The sequence below is a fragment of the Vulpes lagopus genome, chromosome 10 (genome assembly GCF_018345385.1).
Source record: "Vulpes lagopus strain Blue_001 chromosome 10, ASM1834538v1, whole genome shotgun sequence".
In the NCBI taxonomy this organism is placed as follows: Eukaryota; Metazoa; Chordata; class Mammalia; order Carnivora; family Canidae; genus Vulpes; species Vulpes lagopus.
Window position 1 is genome coordinate 47598638 of NC_054833.1, and position 19498 is coordinate 47618135.

Sequence of the window (19498 nt, forward strand, 5' to 3'; positions counted from 1 at the left end):
ATCTAAAAATTATTACCAAAATGAAAACCAAACTGAAGCCATACAGAAAACATCCACAGACTTAATTTGAGAGCTACTGTTCAGGTCCAGTGGTTCCCAAACTTTCACACCTACCAAAGGTTCTATCTATTGTTTTTTTTTTTCCTATGAATGCCATGTTTAAAATGTCTCCTGAATTGCGTTTATTAATAATGTTTATTAATTAGATCTACAATTACTTTTGGAGCTTGTGATCACTATGTCGTTTATCAGTATAAGCTGCTTAAATTATAGTCCCAAAACAAAAAAAGAGGGGCCATTCTAGTTGTTCTGTGCTGCCTCAGAAGGGTAAAGGAAAACTTTCCATTAAGTTTTGAAAGAAACAACTCCAGGCCCCTCACCTCCTCCTCCTGGTGCCTTTGAGGACTCTAGAGTTCTAGGGAGGCCAGTTTAGCCTTTCTCGTACAAGCAAAGTAGCCACTCCACCCAATTTGGAAGGATTAAAGCTTGTCCTAGTTTTGCTTGATTGTTGTGCTTGTAGCATGCTAAAGACCTAAAAGAGGGAGGAAGAAAAAACAACAGAAGGCACCATTCCAGTACCAAACTGAAAAGAAACACAAAAACAAGAGAGCAGCATGTTTTTAACAGCTTGCATGGAAAAAGCGGAAAAAATATTGACTGGGGAGTTTGGACAGCAGTGTTCATTTTCTCTCACCGCCCGCGTTATTTGTCTTACGGAGCAGAAGCCAGATACAATTCTGGCTCCCAGGCCAGAGGAAGAGGTGGGGGGTGGGGGTGGGGGTTCTGGGGAAGCTTGAGGCTAGCGGGGGAAATTGGCCTGGAAACCCGGTGGCTCGGGGCCAGGATGAAGTCAGGGGAGGCGCTAAATTTGTTTTCCTCCTGGCCTTGGGCATCATCCTCTTTGGTCCGCCAGAGTCCCAGGAGCACAGTTCGCATCACTCAGGTAGGGCCCTGACCCCTGCGGCCCATCATGAGCAGAATGAATTCCTGCCCCTGTTTCTTTCGGTTGCGTAAAGGATGCGGGGGCTCCGTTCGCTTTCTCAGCCCACCCTTCTTCTGGAGTTCAAACGTGCAGCTCCCGCAGCCGGGTCCGCGCGGGGACCTCCGCCAGCGGGGTAGAGGCTCAGCCGCCCCGCCTCCGCCGGGTGGGAGCGCCGGCCTCAGCAGCGCGGGGCGGGGCCTGGGAGCTGGGCGGGGCCTGGGCGCGGCGCGGGGGCGGGGCCTGGGCGCGGGGCGGGGCCTGGGCGCGGGGCGGGGGCGGGGCCTGGGCGCGGGGCGGGCGGCGGCGACCAGCCGGAGGAGAAAGAACATGGCGGGCGCAGCGGGGCCCGGGACCGGCCCGGGGGCAGCGGGAGGAGATGGAGACGATTCGCTCTACCCGATCGCGGTTTTAATCGACGAGCTCCGCAATGAGGACGTGCAGGTACTGGAATGGGGCCGGGGAGTGGAGGCGGGCCCGGCCGGGCGTGTGGTGGGGAAGGAGGAAGGTCGGCTCCGCGGTGGGGGAGGCCGGGGGACTGGAAGAGCCCGACTCGGAGCAGAAATTTGATGGGGAGGAAGATAAAGCCCCCCGAGGAGCTGCGCTGACTCGACCCGACTTTCTTCTGGACGTCTCCAGCTCCGCTCCTCTCGGCGCCTGAGGCGTCGCCGCGATCCCGGCGGTTGTGCGAGCACCGGCTTCCCGCCGGGCGCCCCTTCCGGGCGGTGCGAGGGGAACGCGCGTCCCGGCCGGGCGGGCGGAGGGCGGCGCGGCCGAGCTGCGGGTGGATGGAGCCTTCCCCTCGGCCTGGAAACCGGCCTGGCTTGTTGGGCGGAAAGGGTGAGGCGGCTTATTAACCGAGAGGAGTCGGTGTGTTCGCTCTGGCTTGACTTTGTGGGAAGGCAAGGGTGGTATCCAGCCGTTTCACCTGCTAACAGGCCGCCGCCGCCGCCGCCGCCGCGTGTGTGGAAGTTGCCTCGCTTCCTGGATGTAGTGCTCTTTTTCCTTTGAGTGTGGCTCTCGAGAGACCTTCCTCTGGCTCAAGTGAAGCTGTGTTGCACTGCTCCCGAGGTTCCTCACAGAATAAGATCTCAGTGGAGGGTTTTCCTCATTGTCACTGAGCATGTCGTTACCTCACTTGTTTGTCACTTTTCATCTTTTGGTCTAAATCACAGTTGTGCGCTTCATGCTTTCCGCTTTCTTCTCCTCACAGCTCCGTCTCAACAGTATTAAGAAGTTATCAACAATTGCTCTAGCGCTTGGAGTCGAAAGGACGCGAACAGAACTGCTGCCATTCCTTACGGGTACGGGAATGTTTTGTTTAAAGAAAAGGCATGGCCGTTTCCATTTTCCAATGGCTTTCAGTACTTCGACTCTTCTTTAGAATTTGTTACACATGCTCTAACGTACTAAACTTGTGGCCAGATATATTAAGATGGTGACTGTTTAGCCAAGGGGAAGGTAATTGATACAAGATTGTCAATTTCTAACTCATTGTGTAAAGTGGATCCAGAATGCTGTTAGGATCCACAGGACCATCTAGTTAGACATGGAGGGTTTATAGTTTTGTGTGAGTATCCCGCTTTGGGCCAGCTATCCTCGTTGATGAGTATTGGGTTGTTGTCGTTTCCAGATACAATTTATGATGAAGATGAGGTACTGTTAGCTCTTGCTGAGCAACTGGGAAATTTCACTGGCCTGGTGGGAGGTCCTGACTTTGCCCACTGTTTGCTGGTAAGTACTTCTGCCTGCCATTCTTCTAGAGCTTCTCCAGTATAAACGATACATCGTGTGGTGATGGGAACACTACAGCATTTTTTAAAAAAGATTTTATTTATTAATGATAGACACAGAGAGAGAGAGAGGCAGAGACACAGGCAGAGGGAGAAGCAGGCTCCATGCAGGGAGCCTGATGTGGGACTCGATCCCGGGACTCCAGGATCACACTCTGGGCTGAAGGCAGAGCTAAACTGCTGAGCCACCCAGGGATACCCCACTACAGCATTTTTAACGCAGACTTATTATTATTACTTTTTTAATGGATTGTCACAGTATTGGCTATTGAGAAAACAATGTAGGCACTTTGGACTCAATTAACCCTTTCTCTTTCTGACTGTGAGCATAAGAATTTCTTCTTCTTTTTTTTTTCCTTTTTTTTTTTTTCCTGCCTCTGTGGACTTGTTAGAATTTGGGAGAAAAAAGGTTTGATTGTTTTTAGGAGTTCTCTCCCTCACCACTCTAAAATTGGAGATCTTAATTCTTATCTCATAGTGTCATGATTCTGGAAATGTTAGCTTCTCTCTCTTTTTTTAAAGTTTTTATTTATTTAAGTAATCTATACAGCCAGCATGGGGGCTCGAACTCACAACCCTAAGATTAAGAACCACATGCTCTACAGACTGAACTAGTCAGCTTCCCTGGAAATGTCCATTAGCTTTTTATCTTTGATTGTAAGTCTACGGCTTGCTTCTGACTGACTGAATTTGAGGAGTTCGGTTCACAGTGGCTGACATTTACTGAGAGCCTACTGTATCAGGCACTGATGTTAGAGTATTCACCAGTGTGAATGGAATGAGGTCTCTGCCCTTCTGTGTCAACAAGTAATTACTGTACAGTGTTAGATGGAAAAATAGAAGCACATAGAAGGTACCTAAATAGTAGAAAGGAGAAAACCTCTTGGGAGATGATGTCTGAACTAGGTTTTGAAGGATGACTAGGAATTCAGCAGTTGGACCAAATAGTGGTGTTTGCTTCATGGCTTAAATACTGTCTATATGATGCTGATTTCTGATTTCTATTTCTACCTCTGACCTTTCCATGGATATAAATACTGCTTATATCTTTCTACGTATCTGCCTATGATTTTCTCACTTGTATGTCAAACAGGCATTTCAAATTTAACATGCCTGAAACAGAACTCAATTTTTCTCCCTACAGTATGGCTCTCATTTAGTGGGCCCATCTCAGTAAATGGCATCACTGTCTACCCCCTTGGACAACCCAAAACCTAGAAGACGTTCTTGCATCCTCTTTCCCTCATTTCCCACATTCAATCCATTAGTAATTCCTATGGTTTCTGTACATATTCCAAATCAGTTCACTTTCCTTCTTCCCCACTATTACCTAGCTCTTCTTTCCTTTCCTCTCCCCAGATCTCAAAATCTTTCCTCTAGATTACTCCAGTAACATCTTGACAGTTGCCTTCTACCCAATCCTTCTGGTTCGCTCTTCACCCAGCAAGTGGATACTTCCAGTCTCAGCTCTTTGAAAATCCAAATTCCTGCCTTAGGTTTTGTAAATTAAGGGACAAACTATCTGTGTGAATTTATCTCATGCCATGTTCCTCTTGAGAACTTCATTCTATTTATAGTGGTGGTGTTTTTGTTCTTTGAAGAAACCAAGCTTATTGTTGCCTTGTGATTATTGGCCTAGGTATTCCTTCTGCTGTTCTTTGAGCTTCTGGTGGCTAGTTCCTTGTCATTCAGAACCAACTTCAGTGCATCTTCTCAGAGAGGCCTTCCGTGAATGCCTAACCTGAAATTGCCTCCTAGTCATCCCCTTACCACATCATCCTATTCTGTTTCTTCACAGAGTACTTCTCACCATATGATTGTTTTCTTGATCGGTTATCTTCCTCCACTAGACTGTAGAGCCCCCTAGAGCAAGGATCCTGTCTGCCTTGTTTTTTCTCTGTCCTCAGTACTACAGTATAGCAGTAATTATTCATTGATTCAGGGGTTTCAAAGTGTGAAACAGGTTGCCTTGCTGGATGTTGAGCCGGCATACTAAGGATGGTAGGGGAGGCCACAGGAAGAGAGCCGGGAGAAACAGGCAGAGTTCAGATCCAGAGAAAACACCTCGTTGATTGTCAGGAGGTTGGCCTTACTGTATAGTGGTGACAGAGACTATCCAGTGATGCTCTACGAGAGGAGCTCGGGGAAGGCAATGGTAGATCATAAGGCAGTCACAAGTGAGTAAGAACACAGTATCTTCTCAAATGGCTTGTGAAATACCTTTTAGGAAAGCTCAGTACTTTCTATTTCTGTGTATCAAATGATTTTTGAAATGTATTATTAGGTAGACACACTTTCCTTTGATTCATAATTGTGTTTCATCTCTTGGTCAGTTCTGTATGTGGATTTTGTGTTGAATATTTGCAGCTCATGGCATATGCTGAATATACCTAGCTCAGATGCAAACCCAGGTCGAGGTTCAGAGGACTAGCCCTCTTGCTCTTTTCATGGGGCTGTGTCATATTCACTTACTCATCCTAGTCCAGACCTACCCTCCTGGTCTCTGCAGCTGTAGAAAAGGGTTCCTACCAGGTCTGTACTCTCCATTGTTCTCCAACTCCTGCTTTGTATCTTCCTCACAAGATTCTGGATGTATTCTTTCATATGTTAGATAAGTTGATGGTGTGGCTCTAGTGCACAAGTGTTGCCTGCATTTCCAGGAATGGTCAAATAATACTCTAGAGATTGTAGGTCAGTGGCCTGCTGGGATGTCATAATGTAATTGTGGTGCTCAGCGTTGCTCATGTTTCTGCACTCACTCTTGAGGAAATAAACATGATCTTATCTGAATTTGGCTACATATCTTTTAAACCTAGTCATTCAGCTCGTGGTAATATTAATATTGTGTCAAGTCTCCACTGTGTCATTTGTAGACACCATCTGGGAATTGCCATCTGGGACATGAGATCTTGGCTGTCCTACAGAAGTCGTGTCTTCAGGTTGGACGCACCATATGTTATCACTGTGTGAACTGAAAGTAACCATTTGGTGTGATGTAGCTAACATTCTGGTTACATGTACCACCTCCCTTCAGTCACTTTAAAAGGTGATGATGTGTAGCTAACCTGATTCAGTAAGTTTTCTTCTCTGATTTTCCTTTTTGATCTATTCAGCCTCCTTTGGAAAGTTTGGCAACTGTGGAAGAGACTGTGGTTCGAGACAAGGCTGTGGAGTCCCTGAGGCAGATCTCCCAGGAGCATACTCCTGTTGCTTTGGAAGCACATTTTGTACCTCTGGTGAAACGCCTGGCGAGTGGTGATTGGTTCACTTCTCGCACATCTGCATGTGGTTTGTTCAGCGTTTGCTATCCCAGGGCATCAAATGCTGTCAAGGCAGAGATTAGACAGTAAGATAATGATGTTTTCTCAGTTATTTGGGATTACTGGGAACTCATAGCTGACAATTTACACAATAATACCCTGTTACCAGTGAGTGGCTGATAGGATAGCAGATGTGGTAACATGACTTTTTATCATTAAGTTGAATATACTAGTGGTTTTGTTTATACTTGTTACTTCTGTGAGTCAAAGCCTAAGCACTGATGTTTGTAAGAGAAAACCTCTAAAATGGCTCTGTGTGTGTGTGTGTGTGTGTGTGTGTGTGTGTGTGTGTAGGTAGGTATGTGTGTGTGTGTGTGTGTATGTGTGTGTTGGGGGGTATTTAATCCATGGTATTTGAGAGGAAATACCTTCATTATTTTGTTTGCCCCAGGCACTTCCGTTCCTTGTGCTCAGATGACACTCCAATGGTACGACGTGCTGCCGCTTCCAAACTGGGCGAATTTGCAAAAGTTTTGGAATTAGACAGTGTGAAAAGTGAAATTGTTCCACTGTTCACTAATCTAGCTTCAGATGAACAGGTAAGTTAGCCTTTAGTATTTAAAGTACATGGATAGAGTCCTCTCTTCTGACATTTTAAGGATTTCTTTGGGGAGTGTTGATTCTCTTGTTAAGATCCTTTTTGCCAAATTGATGCTTAATTCTGGGCTAGATAAAGTTTAATATGACCCATCTCAATGTCCTTATATTTCTTTCTTAACCAGACCATGATTTTCTGTTATATTAGCAGCGGTTAAAAGAAGAGTCAAAGAAGACATGGGAGGGTGCCTGGGTGGCTCAGTCGGTTAAGCATCTGCCTTCGGCTCAGATCATGATCACAGGGTTCCTGCTCAGCGTGGAGCCTGCTTCTCCCTCTCTCTCTGCCCTTCCCCCTGCTTGTGTGCTTGTGTTCTCTTTCTGTCAAATAAATTCTTTTTTTTAAAAGAAAAAAGGAAATGGGAGCCACGTTAGAAGGGAGACCAAATCTACGTTAAGGGGTAACATGCCTTTTTTGCCCATAGCAGCCAATCATGGGGGGAGGAGTTGCGTGGAATTTTTGACTTTCAAGCATAGCGTCTGTTAAGAAGGCTGTTTGACCCTCTCTATCCTCTGGATGAGTATATAGGCTGACTTTGCATAATAGCAATTTTAAATCCAAGGGTCTGTATCTTTTTGGGAGTAGAAATAGTAACAATAAGGAGCACCTACATTAAGTATGTAATTTTTCTCAGCCTGTTTTAAGAGGTTTACATATAAGAAGTGCTTTGGTCTTCACAATACCCTCATGAGGTAGAAACGCCGTGTGATATAGTAGGAAACAACACAGAGGGCAGCCCGGGTGGCACAGCGGTTTAGCGCCGCCTTCAGCCCAGGGTGTGGTCCTGGAAACCCAGGATCGAGTCCCACATCGGGCTCCCTGCATAGAGCCTGCTTTTCCCTCTGCCTGTGTCTCTGCCTGGTGTGTTTGTGTTTCTCATGAATAAATTTAAAAAATCTTAAAAAAAAAAAAAAAAAGGAAACAACACAGAAAATTAAAGTAGCTTTTCAGGGTTGCATAGTTAGCAGACACAGTTGCACAGTTGGCTCCAGAGTTTGCAGTCTTCACAGCCAGGCTGTACTGTTTCCCTTTGTGGTTCAGAGGAATCAGCCCCCAGAGTTTCTGGACTCTAGAAGAATCCTTTTAGAGTCTTAATTTGCCTAGTGTGTACCCTAGAATCACTTCACATGTATAGGACCAGGAGCCCCAGATACGTACTGATGAGTGTCATTTTCAGATTCAAGATTGAGAGATGGTAAATTTTGCTTTCAAAATAATTTAAAAATGTAATTAAAATAACAGAAAAGAGTACAAAATATACAACTCAATGAATAAGATAAAGTCATCTTATTAGCAAATGGAACTTGGAAAGCCACTACCCTAGAAGCCCACCACAAGCTCCCTCCCAAATACAGTCACACTCTGCCTGCTTCGGATAATACTTTATCTTGACTTTCCTGGTAACCACCTCCTGCTTCTCTTTGTAATGTTTTTACTTAAACATTGTAGGTTAATTTTAAGTTAAACTTCATTTTAAGTTTTCTAGTAGTCACATTTTAAAAAGTAAACAGTGGGAAATTAATTTTAATAATTCATTTTACTTAACCCAGTATTTCCAAAATAATCCTCACTTGAACATGTGACACTAACCATACTTCATTTACTCAGAAGCCACAGGTGGGGTTGTGGTTATCACATTGGACAGCATAGGTTTAGAATCTTCATTGAGGAATTTGTTGATTATGCTTCTCATGGTATAATTTAATATTTCCTTTGTCCTCTGTATTTCCTGCAAATTGATAGTTGCATCTAGGATGGGGGAGGAGGGTTTGCAAACTTTTTCTATAAAGAGCCAGGTAGTAAATATTTTTAGCTTTGTGGACCAGTTTCTGTTGTAACTACTCAACTCTGCTCTTGTAACACAAAAGCACTATCATGTGTAAACTAATGGGCATCATGTTCCCATAACACTTTATTTACATAAGGTAGCTACAGTCCTGGATTTAGGCAGTGTTTGTCCCATCTCTGATCTAGAGGCTTAATAAGATTTAGATTTGATATTTTTGGGTGATAAGACCACTTCATATGTGGGATTGTATTTTTTGTTAAGAGACCTATAATTTCTAGTTGTGATATATTAGAAAAAAAACTAAGTGCCTAGTTGTCAAATATGTCTATGTATATTCCATCTGACACTGATAGAATTGCTCTTCCTGGCTTATTCACTCATTGAAAAAATATTTATTGAGTATCTGCTACATATTAGGCACTGTTGTGGTGCCAGGATACAAAGGCCCTTCTGTCATGGAGTGTACATCTTGATGAAGGAAAACAGATAGTAAACAGATTAAAAAAAAAAAAAAAGCATTAACAATGATAAAGGCTATGATGAAAATAAAGTAGGATGATGTAATATGGAGTGATTATACAGCATTCATCTAGTTAGACTGGTTAGAGAAGGACTCTGAGAAGGTAATATAAACTGAGACACAGAAGAAAATGCCAGCCATGCCCTTTCCTAGAAAGCCAGAGCTCCAGGAAAAGAGAATTCCAGGAGAGGACATCTAGCCTTGGAACATAGTGGGTGATAGGGACTCTGGTAGGCTATGAGGTTGGATAAGATAGGGGACATATCACAGGGGTCCTAATTTACATTTTAAAAATAATATTCTGGCTTCTGAGTGAAAGCCGAATTGTAAGGGGTAGGGGTGAGATTACAAACAGAAAGACCAGTTAGGAGACTTCTGCAATAATCCAGACAAGACACCATGATGAACAAGGGTGGTACAGTGAAGGCGCAGAGAATCTAGAGGCAGATTTAGAGGTAGCGTCATTAGGATTACAGTGGGATTGCATGGGATGAAGGGAAGAGCAATCAAGGAGACCTTGATTTTTGGCTTGAGCCCATACTGTCTGGATGGTGGTGCTGAGATGGAGAAGATTTTGGGAGGAGGAGCAGGTATAGAGGGGAAAAGGGATTAACAAATATTTATTAGTATATATTTCCATTGATCATAGTAGTCCCTTGATTTAACTTTGTTTTTGGATTCCAAAAATATTTGTATAGTTACTACCAAGAACCAAGTTCTAGCCTTTTTTGGCTTATTCATTTGGATAGAGGAGTGAGTGTTCTGGGCATATAGTAAATTATTGTTGACCAGCAATTTAAAATATTTGTAATATTTTGGAAAGTTGAGTCGCTATCTCTCTTGTGTATATGTATGTGTATGTTGTACATAAAAAATACATAATCATATATGGACACATGCTGTTCAAGGTTTTGGTCTGTCCCTCTTGGGTGCTTATCTTGATGTATTTTTAGCTTCTACTTACATATTTATGATTCCTAAAGCTTTAATCTCAATTCATAATTTTTCATTGATTTGTCTAATTGAGTATTTCTACTTGCTCAGGGACACATAGGCATCACATTGAAACTTGGCAGTTTATACTTAGGACATTGAGTTCATTCATCTTATACGTTTCTAAATTTGTTTTGCTGGGATCCCTGGGTGGCGCAGCGGTTTGGCGCCTGCCTTTGGCCCAGGGCGCGATCCTGGAGACCCGGGATCGAATCCCACGTCGGGCTCCCGGTGCATGGAGCCTGCTTCTCCCTCTGCCTGTGTCTCTGCCTCTCTCTATCTCTCTGTGACTATCATAAATAAATAAAAAAAATTAAAAAAAAAAAAAAAAAGAAATGTTTTAAAAAAAGGGATCCCTGGGTGGCGCAGCGGTTTAGCGCCTGCCTTTGGCCCAGGGCGCGATCCTGGAGACCCGGGATCGAATCCCACGTCAGGCTCCCGGTGCATGGAGCCTGCTTCTCCCTCTGCCTATGTCTCTGCCTCTCTCTCTCTCTCTCTGTGACTATCATAAATTAAAAAAAATAAATAAATAAAATAAATAAATAAATTTGTTTTGCTGAATTTTTCTAGGCTTGGCTACCTCAGTTATTCTGTCCCTGATTCTTACATTGAAATCCAGTGGATGGTGGTTTTTTTTTTTTTAATTACTATTTTGTTTTTCTGTGTATTTCTTTCCAAGTCATCATCTCATGCCTACTATCACTGCCAGCCCAAATGGAGAATTTTGACAACTTAGCTTCCTGTCCCTTACCCTTATTCTCTTGTTTTTCTTGTGAGGTGTTGAATAGTTTGCTCAAGTATAGTTGTCATTTTTTTTAATCCCTCAACAGTTTATTATAGGAAGGCCTTAAAGATATCATTAAAATGTTCTTTTTTTAAAATTTAATTTTTACATTTTTATTTCATTTTCCTTAATAAAAATTTTGCACTCTAACCAAGGGAATCACCTTACTTTCACACTAGAACAAGGTTGTTTCTACTTCTATGGATTTGCTATGCAAAGTGTGTTTCAAGACATAAAGACATGAAGCTGTGTAGTGTGTTTTGTTTCGTTTCTTTTGAAGGACACCCATAGCACTGCCCTATGCCACGCATTCTCTACTGCCCTGTGGCTCTGCCTCAGTCTTGTCTGATTAACAGAAAGAATTTTTTTTGTAAGAGATTTTATTTATTCATGAGAGACACAGAGAGAAGCAGAGACATAGGTAGAGGGAGAAGCAGACTTCTCACAGGAAGCCCGATGGGGGACTCGATTCGATCCCGGGATCACGCCCTGAGCCGAAGGCAGATGCGCAACCACTGAGCCACCCAGGTGTCCCAACAGAAAGAAATTTTCTTCCTGTAGGATTCAGTGCGTCTCCTAGCTGTGGAAGCCTGTGTCAGCATTGCTCAGTTACTGTCTCAGGAGGACCTCGAGGCTTTGGTGATGCCTACGCTTCGGCAAGCAGCAGAAGATAAATCTTGGAGGGTCCGCTACATGGTAGCTGATAAGTTTTCAGAGGTAAAATTACTGTCCTGACGTTTTTTAAGTACTAAGAGAAAAAAAATCTTGAAACCCACAGATTTGCTGTGTACCAAAAGTTTCTGAATTAATTCTTCTGAATTTGAAGTGTTTGTAGCAAGAACGTACTTGAAGGTTACACTGTTTTATTTCATTCATGTTAGTTAACTTGTTAGTTTACATTAAAACCTGTACAAATTGTCTTCTAGCTCCAGAAAGCTGTGGGCCCTAAAATCACCTTACACGACCTCATCCCCGCCTTTCAGAACCTACTTAAAGACTGTGAAGCTGAAGTCCGAGCAGCTGCTGCCCACAAAGTAAAAGGTGAAGGAGTTCAATTTATGTTGCAGGATGTATCATTCATTTGGCATTTTTTAAATGTCAGTGAATTGTGTGTGCTTTTTGTTGTGGGATGTGTTTTCAAATAAAAGAGGGCTTCAATGTGTGGGTATGTTACATTGTCAACAAGGCTTCTACTCTCTGTATTTAAAACCAGATAACCATTTTATCTTGTTTTTGTAAAAAAAAATGCCTTTGCAGATTGGATTGGTGTATATGGCAAGACTGATGAAAAGTACATTTATAATAAGAGCTGTTTTCCCTTCTTGGAGCTTATTTGCTTAAACATGATTTAAGTTGAAACTGTCTGCTCCTTGTAAATGACTGTAAGCATCAGTTTTTTCTATTTCTCTCTTGCAGAACTTTGTGAGAACTTGCCCATTGAAGGTAGAGAGACCATAATTATGAATCAAATTTTGCCCTATATAAAGGTAAACCTAACTAGGTTATTTTTTTGTTTCACCCGGCCCTGTATGTTACAAGGTAAACTTTACCTCAGTTTTTTGTTTCTTTGTTTTACCTTAAAGTTCTTTGAGTTTGTTTTTTTTTTTTAATTTTTAAAAATTTTTTATTTATTTACTTATGATAGTCACAGAGAGAGATAGAGAGGCAGAGACATAGGCAGAGGGAGAAGCAGGCTCCATGCACCGGGAGCCCGACGTGGGATTCGATCCCGGGTCTCCAGGATCGCGCCCTGGGCCAAAGGCAGGCGCTAAACCGCTGCGCCACCCAGGGATCCCAGTTCTTTGAGTTTGAGGGTGGATAAGGAATGATTGGGACAGTTACGTTCATGTGACACTGTTCCTTGTTACTTGTGTTTGTGATTGCAAAATGCTTTCTGGTGCGTAGGTTTCCACTGTCTAACAGATGGCCTTAGGAAATTGATCAACTAATCAATATTGAAATAGTGCTGTATCTTTAAATTCTTTTGGAGAGGGTATGGAAGTTTCTGTTGTCTTGCCAAAAAAGAAAGGCTTTTAATTTTGATTTTATTTTAGGAATTAGTATCTGATACAAATCAACACGTCAAATCAGCTCTAGCTTCTGTAATTATGGGATTGTCTACCATTTTGGGCAAAGAGAATACCATTGAACATCTTCTACCTCTCTTTTTAGCTCAGTTAAAGGATGAGGTGAGTCTGGCTAAAAATTCCATTGCCTTTGATAGTCAGTGATTTGGTTTGGTTTTGGTTTGGGGTTTCACTAAAATAGAACCCGAAGCAGGGATGAAAGGATAAAAAAAGGTAGCTTATTTTAAACCAGTGACAATTCCTGTGTTTGGGTTTGGAGTTACAAGTTTTGCAGAAAATGAGCACAGGGAGCCATTGATGTAGACCTGAAAATGTCTTTGTATCCTCTCTGCATAATATGCACTGGTGTCTTCTCTTTAAAGCTAATGTATCTTTGTTTTAGATGTTTTTAATTTAAGTTTAAAGGTAGCATCAAAATTGTAATGGTGGCTAACATTTATTGAGTAATCCTGTCTGTTAGGCATGATCATAAAGGCTTTACTTGTATTATTACATGTAATCCTCAAGGCAGTTTTTACGTCCTCAGTAGGAGAATATTAGGCAGAGAACTTGATTCTTACAAGTGTTCTTTTGGGGCTCGTGTATTTGCAGTGTCCAGAAGTTCGTTTGAATATCATCTCTAATTTGGATTGTGTAAATGAAGTGATTGGGATCCGTCAACTTTCTCAGTCTCTCCTTCCTGCCATAGTGGAGCTGGCTGAAGATGCCAAGTGGAGAGTCAGGCTGGCCATCATTGAGTATATGCCACTGCTGGCGGGCCAGCTGGTGAGTATGTGTGCTCCATAAAGTGAACGGTAGCCTCAGATAGTGGAGCGGATTGAACGTCATACATAGGAGGCACACAGAGCTCATAGGATTATGTTCACTTAGATGCATGAAAATGTGGTCTGACCTAGTTGGCTGTAGAATGGTTTTTATTTTCATTAGTGCATTAACTTCTAACAAAAAGATATTATAGAAACACATTTCGCCTTATCACCACCTAAAAGCAAAGCCATAGTAGAATATAATCAGTTTCTTTCTTTCTTTTTTTAAAAAAGATTTATTTATCTACTCATGAGAGACACAAAAAGAGAGAGGCAGAGACACAGGCAGAGGGAGAAGCAGGCTTCTCGTAGGGAGCCCGATGTGGGACTCGATCCCGGATTCCGGGATTACACCCTCAGCCAAAGGCAGACGTTCAACTGCTGAGCCACCCAGGCATCCCTATAATCAGTTTCTTAATAAAAAAATAACATAGTAAAAAAAAAAATAACATAGTATGATATTTAGTGTCTCTAAAACTTTGATTTTTGCACAGGGCAGCTGTTTGCCTATATTCTGAGCAAAATGCCCCTGAAGACCCCTTTTCCTACATTCTGGTTAAAGGAAGTTGAGACCTCATCACATAGGAAAGGAGTTTGAAGTCCGGAGGCCAGAGAGCACAGTAACACACCATGCGTTACTATTTTAAGTTTCATGGTTAGTTTTACTCGAACTGATCATCAGATTAATTAGAATTTCAGTGCTGGGTTTTACAGCCACATCCTTTCCTTTCTCTTTTATTAAGTGCCCTAGATAGTGTTAGGTGTGATATGCCTTTTCTCTGCTGGTAGCACATGCTACAGTGTATTGGAACGGTCTGTGAAAATCTAGCTGGGGAGATGACAAGTGATCTCTTCTTGGGCAGCGGCTGTGTTGAGTGTTTCACTTGCAGTGCTTGCCAGAACCTGGCAGGAATTAGGCACGTAACATTTGTTCGGTGTCGAAGGAATAAATACGTGAATATTTTTTGAGAAAGCTCCTACACTTCATTAGTTTATAGCTAACCTTCTGTGATTTGTGTCCACTCTCATCCTCCTTCCATGACTTTTTTTTTTTTAAGATTTTATTTATTTATTCATGACAGACACAGAGAGAGAGGCAGAGACACAGGCAGAGGGAGAAGCAGGCTCCATACAAGGAGCCCTATGCGGGACTCCAGGATCACATCCTGGGCTGAAGGCAGGCGCTAAACTGCTGAGCCACCCAGGGATTCCCCCTTCCATGACTTTCGGATCACAGCATGTGGGACTAACTTTTTCTTCTTGGACCACTGAATCTGTATTGCTTATTTGGGCATATTTAATTTATGAAGTATGCCCTTGCGTGTCTGTGGCATTATGTTTTGTAAAATTCAAAGCAGATGCCAGAGTATCAGTGAATAGCTAGCAGGGTCAGGTGAAGTCACCTTGTCATGGGTTTGTCCTCTGTCACTCCCAAGTGCTGACGATCATCTTCTCTTCTTCCCTGGTGACTGACCTGCATCTCCTCTCCAGAGTGGAAAGCAGGAGCGCCTGACTGGTTTGCTAAAAACTGAAACAGCTGTCTACAAGGGAGGGGCAGTTTTAGTATCATTTCTTTTAACCTCTGCTCCCTTAGACCTGGGCCGTTGGCAAAGGTCAGCTCTGTGGTGGAGGGAGTATGGAAGCAAGGCAGGTGGTGATTGCGTTTAGCCGACTCCTACCTATCTGGCAGGGGGTGGCACACATCAATCGTGAGCGTTTTGTTCAGTATCTTTAACATCCTGGTTGAAGTATATTTTATCCTTATTTTTCTCCTTATCTGTAAAAATTTTTGTATCAGGTAGTTAGTTTATAAAATTCTTTCAAGAACTTATGTATGGCCTGCCTGGTGGACCATGATGAGTAAATGTAAAGTTGAGCCACATGAATTGGGAGATAAAAGTGAATTAAGACTTCAGAAAAATCCATAACCTGAAATGAAAAGGAAGTTTTTGAAGGCTGACGTAGTAATCCTGTGTATGCTAAAACCTATTCATAATCTGTTACCATAAAGCTGTTTCCTTAGGTCATTATTTTCAAAGACACTTGGTATGACATGTCTTCATTTAAAATACTCACTGGTTAGTAACGCCTTAGCCTCCAAAGAAATAAAACCACTGTCAGGACAGGTAGACCCCACAGAGGAGGCACTAGATACCCCAGCACTGTTCCCACCTGCACTAGAAGCCCTCCCAGAGGCAGGTGTGTGTAAAACCGCCTGTACTGGGGTGGCTGCCTGTTGCCAGGAGGAGCAGAACTGGGAAGGTCAGGATGGTTCCACCTGTGACTCTGCTGAGGCCACTTTCCCTGGAGTCTTGTGCCTGCTTTATTCTCTGTCCTCTGCTTCCTCCCATCATCGCAGACGTTCTCTTTAATTGTGAGTCTCTCTGTTTCTTCTTCTCACTTCCTTCATCCGTAAGGGTTTATTATGATATTCACCACAAAGGGAAAAAATTGAGAACTATTATTATTGACAGATACTTTCCTGGGTTAATTCATTTTTACAAATAATCTAGATACTGCTTGGGAAACTGTCCATAGTGTGTTCCTTCCAGCTCATCTGCGCTGTTGTATCTGGCACCTGGTCCTCCTCTTCTCTCCCACTTAGCAGGGCTTGGGCCATCTCGCTTAGGCTTTTCTTTGTTTATGATCACTGTCTAATAAAATAGACTTAACAGTTTGTAAATCAGATTCAATGCTGTTCCTTTTCTGGCTAGTTTGTGCATTCAGCTTATTTGGAAACATGTTTTTTTAGCTTTCAGGCCATTTTGATGTAATGTAAATAGACCTTCTTGATTTCTGACCTTTAGAGATATGTATTAATGGGATCTTCTGTGTCTATAGGGTGTGGAGTTCTTTGACGAAAAGCTGAATTCTTTATGTATGGCCTGGCTTGTGGACCATGGTGAGTAAGTTAAACAGATTAATATAGAAGGCCCATGTTTTTGCATACATCCATTTTGTTCATATATTTCCTTTTTAAAATGGAATCCTAATCTGACCAGACGTTTTGCCTTACCAATGTAGGGATGAAGAAAGGCTTTGATGAAAGTCTACTTAGCTTCCTTTGAACACAAGTTTGACATTGCTATTTTCTACCAATTTTTTTAATCTTAAATTTTATTTTCTTCATTAAACAATTTCTGCCCTGTTTCTTAGCCATTCTATTATGTTATTTTCAGACTTTTTAAATATATACACTCCTGCCTTATCCCACAGTCTTCTGCTCGACCATGGCACTGGAGTTTTTTAGTCATCATAGACTGGGCTAGATGGGGATTGGCATCTGGTCAGAGGTGGGGTGAAGTCTCTATTTGGCCTCTTTGAGGTGACTTAGAGAGGGAGGTGTACAGTGGTGCAGTAAAGGAGTCTAGGGGTAGGAGATGCCAGCTATTGCTGAGGACAAAGGGGGCCCAGATTTCTGGTTTTGGTGAAAGGCAGGCTAATTGTACCCTGGCTGCTGCTGAGGCCTCAGGCTCAGGCAGGGTCAGGTGCAACACCTGTTTTAGAAAATATGTTTTAAAATAATTTCTCTTCTTTTTATATTTATGACATAATTCAACAATCACAGAATCCTTTTCTTCTAGTGCCACAAACTGTTAGTGAGAGCTGCTTATCAAGATAGACGAGGCAATGGATGTTTTCTGTATAACCACCTTACATGTTAACTTGTTAGCAGCTAACTTTTTGCCAAGGTCTCAGGTCTGCGTATCTCCTCCTGTCTGCCAGGCAGTGATGAGTGGGATGGTGGGGTGCCCTCTGTACCAGCGAGATTCACTGCCCAGGCCCTGTGTCCAGGCCTGGCAACTTCAGTGTGGTCTGACAGCTGTTCACATGAGGCCCTGGGGGCTTACAGTGTCCTGGGTGAGCTCTGGTTCCATATTTTGGTGCATCTGCTGGGCATCCTGTTTCAGTTCCACAACCCTTATATAGACTTGATGTGTTGAAAGTATCTCTGTTCACTGGCTATGCTTACACCTGGATATTTGGGAGGAGTGGGATACTTGTGTCTGCTTGTACACCGAGGTGGTTTCATTAAGGGCATATTTGGGTCATGTGGAAGATCATGAGGTTAAGACAGTGAGGAGGAAAGTGTGAAAGAGAAATGTGCAAATCTTGTAAAAGCATATATATGCAGGTAGTTTCAGTGTTTTCAAAAAAGATGTGAGGACTTTTTTCATGTCCTCTAAAGAAGTTACCTTTTTATGGCCATTTTTTTTTCTTTTATTTTTTTTCATTTTTTTTTCTTTTAAATGAAAGTTAGGTTTAGTAAATCACAGGAAAGAAATTTCTTTTCTTTAGGGAAAATAATGTTTATGTTATTTCTGATACATTTTTAACATTAGTGGGAAGGATACATCCCAGTGGGTCATTCTATGTATTATTATTATTATTATTATTATTATTTTGAAAGCTTGCATTTTGGATAAATTCTGAGGAACTTTTAAAGTCCTAATGTTCCACAAAGAATTGAGTTCCTGACATCCTTTCTATGTAAGATTGCTCTGTCTGTAGGAGTCAGTTACTCCTTCCTCACTTTGTAGATGTTTTCCCTCCAGTTTGGGAGTAAGAGACCCTTGTTCTTTTTCCTGCAGCAGCACGCTAGCATAACTTAATTGGTGTTTCCACATTCTTTGAATCAGTGAATTGCCAGCTGTGAAATTATTCTGTATTTAATTAATCATATGGGTTTTTTGTTGTTGTCTTTGTTTTGCATCGTAGATAACTACTTTGTAGTGATCACTGATCAGTTAACATTTTTGAAACTTTTTTTCCTGGTTACTAAACTACTAAAAGAATATCATGGGGACACCTGGGTGGCTCAGCGGTTGAGCGTCTGCTTTCAGCTCAGGGCGTGATTCCGGAGTCCCAGGATCGAGTCCCGTATCGGCCTCCCTACATGGAGCCTGCTCCCTCTGCCTGTGTCTCTGCCTCTCTCTGTATCTCTCATGAATAAATAAATAAAATCTTTAAAAATAAAAAATAGAGAATATTGTGAAAAATCTGGAGTAGTATAAGGAAGAAAGTGCCACCTCTTTTTCTGAGGTTGAGTGGACAGTATTTAGGAATTTAGAAGGGGAATTTATCTCTTCTAGGAGAAAGGATAAAGAATCAGAATGAGCATATGGAGTGTGTTAGGCATTCAGAGGAACCTTGCGAGTCCATCAGACCTTGAGAGGATAGGGAGAGAGACAAAACAAGGGGAGAAAATAGGCCAAGCTCTGGAATGGTTGGCATTCTTTTGGCACAAAATTGAGAGGAGTCAAGAACATAGTAGGCATCTGGCCAAGTACAGTTGAGTACAGCTGAGGTCTGGGCCAAGGCAGAGCACATGTGTGGTCTCTGGTTACTCTGGCATTGAGATCCCTTCCTATGGTCATGGCATTGAGGTGAGAAAAATCTCTAGCAAATTAAAAACCAGAATTAGACAAGACACACAGATGCTTTAGGAAGCCTCACCCTATGGGAGGAGCTGGAAGGGGACTGTGCCAAAGACCAAGACCCTGAAGGTAAAGGGAGGGGATTAGTGTGGTGGGTAAAGCAGTTGACTCGTCTGCTCTGTGGGGAGCGCTTCTGCTATCACTGACAGGTTGCTTCTCCCATAGACGTTGGTCAGGTTTCATGTCAGTAATAAATTATGTAGTTCCTCGGCTATGCTGCCTTTCTTATTCTTAGCAGTGGCATTGCCCAAAAGGATCTGTGGACTGGGGAGAGTAGATATTTCCTGCCTGGAAGCCTTCTGTAAATTGTCCAGGATGAGGACTGCAGCTTGGATAGCTCTCCTTGTCCATCCTATTACCTGGAAGGGTGGCTTACCTGGAGAGGGAAGTAGAA

At 42.6% G+C, this 19498-nt stretch overlaps 1 protein-coding gene across 5 annotated transcripts in view; it reads left to right on the top strand.

The window, feature by feature from the left end:
- The first annotated feature begins 1223 nt into the window (after positions 1 to 1223).
- The window catches only part of PPP2R1B (protein phosphatase 2 scaffold subunit Abeta), a 70950-nt gene continuing 52675 nt past the window's right edge, over positions 1224 to 19498 (top strand). For 2 of the 5 annotated variants that reach the window (XM_041770392.1, XM_041770395.1), the window contains exons 1-11: positions 1227 to 1423; positions 2193 to 2283; positions 2613 to 2713; positions 5886 to 6118; positions 6484 to 6631; positions 11335 to 11490; positions 11700 to 11814; positions 12190 to 12260; positions 12828 to 12962; positions 13452 to 13625; positions 16508 to 16568. In XM_041770392.1, coding sequence (XP_041626326.1) covers positions 1310 to 1423; positions 2193 to 2283; positions 2613 to 2713; positions 5886 to 6118; positions 6484 to 6631; positions 11335 to 11490; positions 11700 to 11814; positions 12190 to 12260; positions 12828 to 12962; positions 13452 to 13625; positions 16508 to 16568 — 1399 coding nt within the window. In that variant the 5' untranslated portion in view covers positions 1227 to 1309. Of the gene's footprint in view, positions 1424 to 2192; positions 2284 to 2612; positions 2714 to 5885; positions 6119 to 6483; positions 6632 to 11334; positions 11491 to 11699; positions 11815 to 12189; positions 12261 to 12827; positions 12963 to 13451; positions 13626 to 16507; positions 16569 to 19498 lie in introns of all 5 variants that reach the window. The other 3 variants (XM_041770391.1, XM_041770393.1, XM_041770394.1) reach the window with 3 other exon arrangements.